The sequence below is a fragment of the Erithacus rubecula genome (genome assembly GCF_903797595.1).
Source record: "Erithacus rubecula genome assembly, contig: SUPER_Z_unloc_2, whole genome shotgun sequence".
In the NCBI taxonomy this organism is placed as follows: Eukaryota; Metazoa; Chordata; class Aves; order Passeriformes; family Muscicapidae; genus Erithacus; species Erithacus rubecula.
In genome coordinates, this window is record NW_027635860.1 from 12,261,413 (window position 1) to 12,273,815 (window position 12,403).

General features: G+C 33.6%; 1 protein-coding gene across 1 annotated transcript in view; it reads right to left on the bottom strand.

Moving 5' to 3' along the window:
• The window catches only part of FBXL17 (F-box and leucine rich repeat protein 17), a 266,011-nt gene that overhangs the window by 84,996 nt on the left and 168,612 nt on the right, over positions 1 to 12,403 (bottom strand). The window contains exon 7 of the mRNA XM_079331057.1: positions 6,174 to 6,250. Coding sequence (XP_079187183.1) covers positions 6,174 to 6,250 — 77 coding nt within the window. The remainder of the gene's footprint in view (positions 1 to 6,173; positions 6,251 to 12,403) is intronic.

The window sequence follows — 12,403 nt, forward strand, 5'->3', positions numbered from 1 at the left end:
TGGAAATAAAATTAGGTGTCAATACCTGCAAGACTCCATGCAAGCAACTACTCCAAACTAAGATGACAATAAAGAAATATAAAACCAAACAAGTTTTAAAATGTCCTTACAAAAGCTCTACACAGTAAATTTTCCTCCTAGCTGAAGGGAAATTTTCAGATGTTTTGAAATATGTGAAAAGACTCCAACTTCTCACTGTACACTCTAACATAAACAGTAATGCTATTATAATGGAGGAAGAGGCAGTAAGTTGCAATAAGTATTGTTGGTTTGTTAAACTACATAAAACTCTGAAACTCAGCTCTGTTGCTTGAATAAGCTTTCACTGATCCTCATAATTATCAGGGTTTCTATGGAAATATTTGCTTCAGAATTCAGAAAGAACGAACATTTTAATGCCAAAAGCAAACAGAAACTCCTTACTAGTTGCTAGATTTTGTAAGTTAGCAAGTATCATTAATACATACAAGAGGGTACAGATTGCTTGCCACTTATTTACTCTTCAGGGAATTTAAGTCTTACAGTCTCCTGGGGTTAAAGTTGTGACCTATGCACAGAAAACAAATACTAGAAGCAAGAAAAGAACCTCAAAACTTGGCACTAAACATCAACAATCCAGCAGACCTACTTCAGTGAATTCAGGTTTCTGAATAGCCTAACAGAACAAAAACTGGAGAGAAAATGTTTTTGTGCAAAGGAAGAGAAAAGGTCTATAAGAAAGCAATATGTATGTATATATGTAGTACTCAGATACTACTATGTACTGTAATGTATTGCCACCATTTTATACAAGCACAAATGTACATATATACAAAACATATACAACGTCACTAAAAAAGGTAACAGAGGTCCTGGTCCTTAAAAGATTATATGAACATTTACCTACAAGCATAAACATGGATGTCAGTGTGATCACTGTGTTCATTGCATTATTAAAAGAGTGCAAAAGAGAAAGAACCACACACAGGATAGGAAAATCTAATAGGGGAAAGATTTATTCAGAGAAGAGAAATTTAGAATTCCATATAGCAACAATTCAAAATAATTTTGACAGACAAAATGAAAGTTATATTTATTTAAATTATATAAATTGATGAAGGGATTGCAAACCAGTAAAATGTGAGGATTAAATATTTTAAACTCAGAAATGTATTTGCCACTTGTTCTGTTCTGTCTATTCATAAACACTGCTCTTATCCCCCCCCAAAATGTATTTGCCTTCTGAATTCTATTGTACAGAAGACATGGTGTTTTAAAATTAGATTTAAAAAAGCTAATATTAAGAAAGAAAGTTTTAGTGAGATCAAGCCTTAGAGACATTTGCCAATCCAAGCGAGAAGCAGACACAAAACTTTCATTTTTGTGGAAATACCCACAGCATGCTTATTCTTTATAATTTACATGACAAATGCTAAATATTGGAGAGAAAACGCAAGAAACTCTCAGTAGGACAACCTGATCCCTTGATAATTAAAATATTCTGTTTTAAAATAGAAAGCATATGTATCCTAAATATTTAAACATTAGAATTTAACAATATCTTGGGAAACTGTTTTAACATTGTTAGTAGTATCTCACTTCTGTGACAAGAATCCATAATCCAGCTATGAAAAATAAGTGCAAGTTACAGTTGTTTTTTCCTTGTGACAATTGGACTTGATTCAGTATAAATGCTATCTTATTCCTCCAGACTTCAACTTGTAACAGCTATGCCCTATCTATAACATTTTAATATGAAAACTATATAATTCCGTTATAGTTTGTTGAAATTCATATTTTTGCTTCAGCAAACACCCTCAGCAGAAGAAAAACCTTTAAAAACCCCCATGTGTTCCCAGAGCACTAAATGCATCATTAAATGTCAAAAACAGGCAATACGAAAAAGGAATACTATCCATTTTAGAAAAGAAAAAGGGTACACATCTAGAGAGCTCCTTTTCAATACTCAGAATCTTACAGTTTTCAGCAAAAAACCACAGTTCATCTCAGCTCCTTGTGCCAAGCATTTCTACTGAAAAGCTTTGTGCAATTACTTTACAGCTAGAAATAGAGACTTTTAAAGTTACACAAAATCCAGAACTACTAGGTAATGGAAATTCTACAAGGTAACTATGAAGACAACTGTCATCTTCTGCAGGTTACTTGACAGGCAACATTGTGAGATCAATTTATTCCCTGCACTCTGCTAACTGCACTCCTAGTAATGACCATTTGGGCACTTTGTTTTTTCAAAAAGCTCTTTGGTGATTTTGCAAGGCACAGCTGTACAAAGTGCTGGATTTGAACACTTCCTGTCAAACATTTTTCAAAGGTGATTTCTTTAGGGGTTTATTTTTTGGGGGGATGGTGTTTGGGCACTTTCCCCTTGAAATTATTTTCTGCACTTACAGAGGAAACACTGGTCTGACTGCTTTTATAAAGTGGAAGTAAAGCATTAGACTTTTATCTTTCACTACTGCAAAGAATGTGGTTGTAAAGTAATTCTTAGTAAAAATGCATTTAACATTACTGCAAGATCAGACCCTTAAAACATCTACTCCTGTTTCACAGACTAGTTTCATTGAATCTTTTTATCTTTGAGCACAAAATCTCACTTTTGTGTTTCAGAGTGCATAGTACGCTGCACTATTACAAAACTTGATAAGTAATAATTTACTTAAAACAAGTTCCCAGCACTAAGGATATCAATAAAACCCAGAACTAGAGCATAAAATTGAAGAGACAGTTACACAATTCTGTGTGTGCTTGCTGCCCTAGCTCACCGCTCTGCATCTCCTCATCAACCTAATTCATTTGACACACAGTCTCCCCACAGCTGAGAAAAGTCCCGCTTCCTTACCACTTCTTAGGAAAAGCTTAAACACAAAACCCACTATGTTTAAGTAAAGTTAAGGTTGTGACACAAATCAACAAAAGGCAGGAAATTCAAAGATAATACTGACAATCCATGCTTAATTCATGATTGCCTAACAAAAGGGCAAAACGTTACAAGGAACTAATGTTTAGCTTTAACTTCACTCTGTCTCTGCTCTTGGGCAACCAGGTGTTTATTTCAAATTTTATAGCAATTCACTATGTCCTGTCAGTCTAGATGCATTCTAATGATTATTTAGCTAATTGTCAACATCCTAGCATTTTACAAGACACCATGAATTAAAAATACATCTTGGGAAAATTATGCTAGACTTATATAAGGATATAATAACATAATTTCTTTCAGAAGTAAACAAAACACATTTTTCATATACAGAAGTACAGAATTATTAATTTTGCAATGTAACATGAAATAAAGAATTTTTCTTCTTATCAGCTAACAGCTCTCAGTATGTATACACATACTTCAATTTTTACTTGAATCCCACCTGTCTGTATACTATAAAGAAGTGCAGCAGGCTTTGTTTAATCTTTTAGGCTTCCAAAGAAAATGTAGTATTTTAGTGCACTTTGAAAACAATAACTACATTAAAAAATGTATGCCTGGTACTTTTGTATACTATCTATCCTATGCATAAATTAGAAAAATAAAAGAAGGAAATTAATAAAATTACAAAGATCATGCTTCACAGACTTCTCTAGAGGACACAAAATTACCACACATACATACCTTATTAAGTTAACTGAAGGACAACAATAACAGTTTTTGCTGTAATTATTCTTTATCTACTGAAATTATTATTGATAAATCAATGCACCAAATGATTAAAAATTTTGTTGGAAATTAGTAATATTACTCTTTCTTTCCCAGTTCAGTTACTAAGCAATTATGAACTTATCCCAGACATCAAAATTCTGATGATTTTCATAGCACAAAAACCTACCACTGACCAGCTTCAAAGAAGACTTTCAAAATCCCATATATGTACCAACCTGGTGTCAAGATTTTAGTTGTCAAAGCAAAGACAAATCTGTGTTTCACCCTCAGGATAATCAGAAACAGCACAGTTGCACAGGACTGTGCCCCCACCCAGTCACAGCCTCACAGAGCCTCTGACACTCCCTGGTGGAGCCCCAACAACTGCATGTGTGAAGCTAAGTCTTTGTAAGACCATGGGACACCACCTAAAAATGTTTCCTGAGAAGTCAGGCATGTGCTCCTCAACTGAGGACAAAAGCGTCTGAGGAACAGTGGCTGCTCTTCTCCCCTTGAGAAGAAAGACAGATTCTCGGATAAAGGAGATTCGACAATGAACAGAGTTCGCAGCACTGAAAGGTGCTTGTTTTTTAACTTACAAAAGCTACAAATGCAAATATGAGAGAGTCTTCAACTGAATTAACAGAAAATGAACAAGAAAAGTGTGATGCCTGGCTCAACACTGCAACACTCTAGTCAACCTAACTAACATTCACTTGCTATCACATTTTTAAACTAAGGCAAAACCTCGACTTCCTTCAAAACCATAAATTACGCTTACAAATTCTACTTTATTACAGTTTGTTTTGTATTTTCATCTCAGATTAAAAGCAGAATTTATTTGTCAGGTTGGCATGCTGATACATGCTGAAGACTGTAATGTGAATCGATTAGTCAATAAAGTATCAAAAATCAGTATCTCAGCTGTTTTACTGGATCCTTAATAGCAAAACTAGTTGCATTTTTAAGTGAATAGTAAAACACTGTAGCCACACTATCAACAGAAAATATTCTCAAAGTCCCAGTAACTGAGTGTAATGATGCTAAGTGACTGCAGATTACAACATGATAGTGACAGATGGGCCTTAGTATACAAAAGAGAAGCTGAGGTTGGATAGAGCTAATCTGCCAAATGCTACGTTTATTCTCTAGTCATTCTTTCTGAAACATGCTTCCTGCCTTCTATCACTACCTTTTCTCTCTCTTTATTCTTTCATAAATATAGTTTTCGCTATCTTAGGTTTCTTTGCTTCTGTTTTTCAGTTGTTTCCCCACTTTGGGGGAAAAAATCATGTTTTCCCCTGAGTAACCGCAGTGAATGAAGGGTGAAATCAATTTGAGAAATTATTGATCCTCAAGACATGGATTCCACTATGCCCATGATAACCCTTTCCTCATGGGGTGTCAGAGTCAGAAGGGACAAGATGAGGGTCCATAGATCTGCAGTATACAGACAGAGGGCTAAGTCTGCCTTCAGACCTGTCCTGCACCTGTCATCCTCCAGCAGTGACAAGAAGCACCTTCATTATTATCACCTTGTGCTCCACAGACAATTTCCCTCCCTGAATTTCCACAAGACATTTCATAAATTCAGAAATTCATCTTGGACAAGGGCTGAGAAAAACCATTTTCAACTCTGACATCTGTTCTTCCCATGGAAGTATAAATGACAGCAGAGCAGAGGAAAGGGCAGTAAAGATTTGTGCTCCCTCTCCTCTGGCATGCTCCAAGTTCTGCAGCTGCAAAAGCTGCATGGCTCCAGTACTGTGGACAGAAATCTGCAGAACAACATACACTTGAATGCACAGTACAAATCCCTCTGAAGTGCAGAATTTGAAAAGAAAAATAGAAGAATGAGTTTGTAACCACTGGAATAGTAATTTATCACTTCAACATAGTAATTTTTTATTAAAATCTAGGGACCATAAAGTTTAAAAAAAATTGTGAATGAGAAACAAAATAATCAGCAAGCCTGGAATTAATATCTCAAATATACAGTTTGTAAATCCTGCTGAAATGTAGGCAAGTAAGTGGGAGGTGGACATTTGAGAATCTGGTCTTATGGCAAAAATACGTGTCTTTTTTAAGGTCAGTGTCTTATTTGAAAAAGACACACAGTCTCCCCACAGCGACAGTTTCCAAACAAGCACTGGAACTTTTCCTACACTGAATAAAAAATCTGTCTTTCTATGTGGCCTATCAGAAAGGACATTTAACTCCTAAGATGCTCCTCTCTCTTTTACCATAATTGATTTTCTCTGAAATGTTCTCCTGGTATCCAGGACTATTCAAAGAGGACCCTACCCAGTCTGCCCAGTAATTACCAATTCTATGTGGATACTTTGCAGCAAATATATACACTGAGTTTTATACTTCCAACCACAGATATTTTTAAGCAAGTGAAATACTTTTTATAAATTCCTATTTTTATGGATGAAGGTTTTGAAATCTTTTATCTCTAAATTTCCAATGCTTTGATAACAGTCTCTGTGAATTCTACTTCAAACTAACCAAAAAATAAAGATATAGGCATATTACATACCATAGTCTGTGATCTTACAGGATACTAAATACAGCTCTTTCAGGTTCCGTCCTTCTCTGGCAATCACCTCCACACATCTGGAAAACACAGTAAAATGTGTTACTGCTCTAAGTCAGTAAATCACTTTTAAATATCAAGAGTACACTCCACAGGTAAAATGCACTGTATATCAGTTTCTTCATTTTACAAATGCCTCCAAACATTTCACTGAAAATGAAGATGACTACATGTTTACACTACAGAAAAATATTATTTTTAATTTAATGTCTTTATATGGATATTCCCCTAAGTCTCTGAATATGTTGCTTGAAATGTTGCTTGAAATGTATACAGACAAGCACTTCGGAAAATTACCAAATGTGAATTTCCATTTCTTTATTACTCTGCAAAGTTTCTGTTGCAAATTTTAAGCTTTAACAGCTTTCTTCTAGGGAAGAACTATAAATGCACTGTAATGAGCACAAAATATAAGAAAATGTGATTTAAAATTCATGTTTGTATTTCTTCAGTGATTACTGCATGAGTCAGCATTGATCAGGTCATGAAATGCTACACGATGATGGTGTTCCAACACATTGCTGGAGAAGCTTGCATAGATGAGAAAACAGCTCATTCATTTGCCTTATCCTGACTGTGATGAATATGCTATGAAACACAGAGGTTTTTATTATACTTTTGCTGTTTGTTTGTGTAAGCAAGAAAATTAAAACGAATTAATTAATGAAATTAAATAGAAGCTTATTATGTACTAGTGACCAAGCTTATATTACAATGCTATGTTTCCAACTGCATTGTTTGTAACTCAGAATCACAGAATCATAAAAAACCTTTTCAGTCCTGTTCATGTGGATCAGTTGTTCATTAATTAGCATGACTATTGTGCTATTTTCTATATAGATACATTTTTAAAAGTGTATTTTATTAGATGAATTATAAGAATTTCTTCCAATCCAATATATTCAACTTCAATTTTCAGGTCAATTACCCATTAACTTACTCTGACACTTAAATCAGCCCTTGAACAGCACACAAAATTAAATTACTTGCCAATTTTTAAGAAAATAAGTATTGTTGAATTTGTCATACTTTTGAAAGATACACCTAAATCCTCAGACATCTTCCACTTACCACCTCCAATAGATTATCTCCTTATCTAACTGCCCATGCTGGCAATTTTATCTTTTAAAAGCAACCATCTAATTCTTACAGCTCACAACAAAGTAATAACTGAACAATAGTCCTTCATGACTATTCGTCCTCTCCCGGTTTCCATCTTCTGAAATGTACAATGAAGATTCACAACTACTAATAAACAGCACACCTCTGACAGAGCACCTTAATTACAGTTCCTTAAATACTATTACAAATATTCAACCCTGGAAAACTGTGACAGCCTGATATTTAGAAATTTTTGCAATTCTTATCATTAGCTAAAGGTTACCTTACCTCATGAATACACAAAGAAAAGAAATAAATATTTACACCAGAACTATGCTTTTTTAATACAAGGTTTTACACATACACATTTTCTTAAATATGGTAAGATTTAGAGCATTAAACACATACAATATACATGGAAAATTTCTTCTGTTCCTGTCAGACATGATTTTGAAGAACATTCTCACTTTTGTTAACTGGCTAATTAAGACAACTAAGACATGAGAAAGTGTTTTTATTATTTGTTTCATATTCCTAGTAACGAGACTTTACTGCTATTATTAGTAATATGAATAAAAGGAAAATCATTATAATGTATTTTATTAGTACTATTTCACGAGGCATTTCAGAAAATAAGATGTAATCAAAGAGTCAACGGACACTGAGGCTAAAAGATGCTTTTATTATCATTAGATAATTTAGCAGAGCAACCATATTATGAAACACTACATACCCTTGGATAAAATTTCTGAACCTAAAAAATATTTTTTGAACTATTAAAAGATTTTCAAATTATTTTTGCTTATTTTTACTCACTGAGAGACAACTACTCTAACAAAAATGAAGTATAGCAATCAGTGTCTAAAAATACCACTACAAGGCAGTCAAGATGACATAAAAGAATAATTAATTCTCTCCACAACTTCAGTTGCACACTTTTTCAAACAGCCAGGGTCAAAGTTGTATTATCTGCACAAATGCAAAAGTACTTGATTGTGTAGCCCCTATAAATGCATCCTTTAATCCTTCCAGGTAGTGCCAGCTCTAATAGTTAAAGTTTATTAAAGTGGCTTGAGTGACTCTAGTCCTGTTCTCAGTGACATCCTGGAGTCCAAATGAAATAGTCTGCACTTTCTCCTACTAGAAAAAGAAAACCTTTGCAATCTTCAGCTATCTTCATTAAACAGGGAAGAAAAAACCCAAAATGTAAAAAGAAAAAAGGTCAAAAAAATGATGCTTTGATTGCCTCATTTCTTTCTGTTTTTTGAAAAGATGAAAATCATCTAACATCTAAAAGGATGAGTAATGGCACATTTAATTTGGGGAAAAAATTACATATAGCTAAAATATCGAATTCAATTTATGTGCTTTTGTGTGCTTTCTATACCTTGCATAAATAAATCTAATTCCAGTTTTAATTCTTATTAATTTTTCTATAGATCATCCTCATGTAAATCAACATACAGAGACAGGAGAAACACTTTATATGGCCTCATTTGCCTCTGCTCTATTGATGATAACACAATACATAATTGCTTACAACAACTGACTTCTTTACAACAAAAGGAAAAATAAGAGTTGTGTATCTATTGCTTTTATCTTTTAATCTTTGTTATACATGACAGCAAAGAAAAAGGTTAAAAGAAAAAAATCAAATTAACCTTTTCTAGAAAGCAAGGATCATCTCAATTCTGTTGCAATAATCCATCAAAATGATGTCAGAATATTGTCATATCTATCTTTGGAAGTATTTATATTTATGATGTTGTTGAATTAGACAACAAAGAAGCCTAACCAAAAAAAGCAAAAGTAACAATCCAGCATCATACTGGTAAATAAACAAAGAAAAGTTATTATTTAAAGCTGTGACAAATTTCAGAAGTGAGCACACCAGAAAACAGCCCATAAAATTGGGGGACTAACCCCTCTCTGTCAGGGACCTAACATGGACATGGTGGCAACTGCTCTGTGTCAAGGCTGAGAGAATTTCTTGAATGTCTTGACACAACATGACTGAGCAGGCTGTTAACAGTTGTACTCAATATATTAAAATGTAAACAATCTTCCAGAAAGAAAAGTGATTTTTACACTCAAAATAACTTACTACCAAAAATGAGACAAGGAATAATGAAATAAAACTATAGTTAGAGCTTTTATAATACATGTCTGGATCAGACACGGTCAAAGTTGAAATCTTTTCACTTCCTACTTTGCAAATGACTATCATTTAGAACTATGTAACACATTAAAATATCAAAACAGAGAACATAAAAAATTTTAGGAAGACACTGCTTATTTATTAAACCTGAAAATATTATCCAATAAATGCTTACACCAAGCTTTCCCCACTCAATATTTTATGAATGCTGTTCTCTGACAGACTGTTAGGCAATTCAGTTTTATTGCATTTGATTGTAAGAGTAAGAAATTAATATCACATATTGTGAAATTTATAGTGCAATAAGGAGTAAGAAAAAAGCAAAAAGCACAAACTGGTTTGACATAAAACAGCTAATCAAACAATATTATGAAATCAAGAATATAACTAAAAATGTACCCACATACTGTTAATTCAAAATAGAGTTACAAGACCACAGAAGTCTGTAAGAAAATTGGAAATGTAAGATAACTGAGCACTGTGATGTTGAACATACCCACAAAGAAAACATCTCAAAATTCATGACATTCAGAGACTAATAAACCTCAGATTACCTTTTATGGTTACAATTTCTTAACACGTCTTTCTAATTTGAAAACTAAAAAAAATCTCAAAATGAAAACTAAAAAACTCTCAAGGTGAAAACAATGTTGCTCAACTTTTAGCAATTGCTATCAGGAGAAAACTCTCTATCTGGGTTACAGAAACTACAGAAATTTATCCACTAACACGTACTTGTGTAAACTGCTCTTCCCACCTGGTATGTAGACACAAAAAATTACTCTAGGTGTACAAAGAGTAACTGGTAAAAAGCTTCTCTGCCAACATGTCTCTTCAAAAGTCACAAAACTGCATGACTGAAACACAGATATGGCTACTGGAAATTTCAGATTTAGGCCCATATTCTTGACAACTTCACACATACAAATATGTGCAATGATTTCTCAGTCAAGGCTTATGACTTCCTAAAACTTAAGAGCCTAATAATAATAAAATTTTAACAAACTAGAAAAAATAAGTAATCTGAAATCCTGTAATTTTTCATCTCTTAGCCAATTAATCCCTACATTCCTTGTTCTGAATGGAAGCTTAAGGTTTACGAAATAAACTGCAAGCTCCTGCCTTTAAGAAAAGATAACAAAGATCCTTAAGTTATGAACAATAATTGTGTATATACGTATACATATATATGTGTGTGTGTGTTTGTGTATGTGTGTGTATAAATTCTGATCTAAATCTTAAAACAATGGAAAATTGTACTCGTGGCAATTGGAAGGAACTAATGAGAAAATATGAGCACAGTATTTGTGGTGTAAGTGGTCCTGGGAGACCTTGTTACTCCCTGAGATTCTCCAGCCCTGAGTGGAGCTAATTGGAATCACCATGTACTGGTTATGAGTCTACAGTCTGAGGGAGTGAGTGAGCTTCACCCACCAAAGAGGTACAAAAACCCTAAAGAATTAAAATACCACCTTGGTAAGGTTCATAATGAACATCAAACTGCTTGCAAGTGTTCTCTGGTATTCGACTGTACTTGTCTCTAAGCAGTCAAGTAAATACCTTGCTGTCCCTCAAATCATAACCAACAGCACTATTGGGAAGCAAGAGGGAGCTTGGAAAGAACAAAAACACTAAAATATGCCATGGAAACCATAAAACTCTCATGAAGAAATATATAGTGCTCCTCAAAAATTAGCATTTCAATTGTTAAATTCAGGCAGAAAAAATTAGCTGCACATGAAACAACACTCAGAGCCATTGGTTCTAATGACTTAAATCTTCCAATGGAAGGCAGCAATGCAATACAATAACCAAATCTCTCCTGTAACAAAACCAAACCTCTGACCACAGAAGCACATATACTCTAAAGAAATTGATGTAGACTGAAGCCTGCTGCACTAGAAAAGAATAATTTAAAGGCTAAAATAGTGAAAATAGTAACATTTTACTGACAGATCTATAAACCTTTGTAAAACCTCATAAAAATAAATTATGAACTTAATACCCTGATGGATACATATTCTTGGTTCAGGATTCTCTTTCACTGATCATTTTATTTGCACTGCGAAAAATAAATCTCTTCCAAAGTATTTGTTTTCTAATAATTTATACAAATAAGAAGTATGATTTTTACTTGTTTTTCAGTTACTCTTGTATACAGTTGTTACTGACATTTTTGAATCACAATCAAAATATGTGTTTTAAATTTATTTTTAATTTCAAGACCAAAAACTGTGTCTAAAAGAAACAATATTAATCACAGAGACAGCAAAACAGGATAAGACTTGTAATTAAAAGCATAAGCAGAATCTGAAAAGCATTTTTTGTCTGGAGTCAATATGCAAAGTGTCACTAGTTATACAAGTTAACAGCAATTATCTTAGAGCAGTCATTAAGCTATGATTAGCAGGGAGGTATTCTTTAGAAAAATCAATGTAATTTAAAATTAACTTTACCAAACAGTTTTACCACTTAAAAGCACAGGAAAACAGGTAAGATTTTTTTTTTTATGCTGAAATTTATAAATAACCGAGGTGAGGGCAGCCAAGTCCCACAGTGTCTGCTTGTGCTCTGAGCTAGTCAGGTGCATGCAAGCTCCAGCCAGAGAACTACACAGATAAATGAATCAGCTCTTTGCTTAAGCTATTATGCTCTTTCAGCAATAAATATCTATTTTCAAATATTTATTAGTAGCCTTATCTAAAATTAAATGCCTCCTGTTACTCCAACTGAACATAAATTCAGCAAGCAATTAAATCAAGAAAGTAGAAATTTAGAAAATTGTTTAATTCCACTATCTGATTTTCACATACAGTAGTATTCCAGGTGGCCTGCAGTTCCTTTCTTGCTTGGAAAACTAGGTACCATAATGGATCTAACATAAATAAACAGCTAGAAAAAATAAACGCACCCT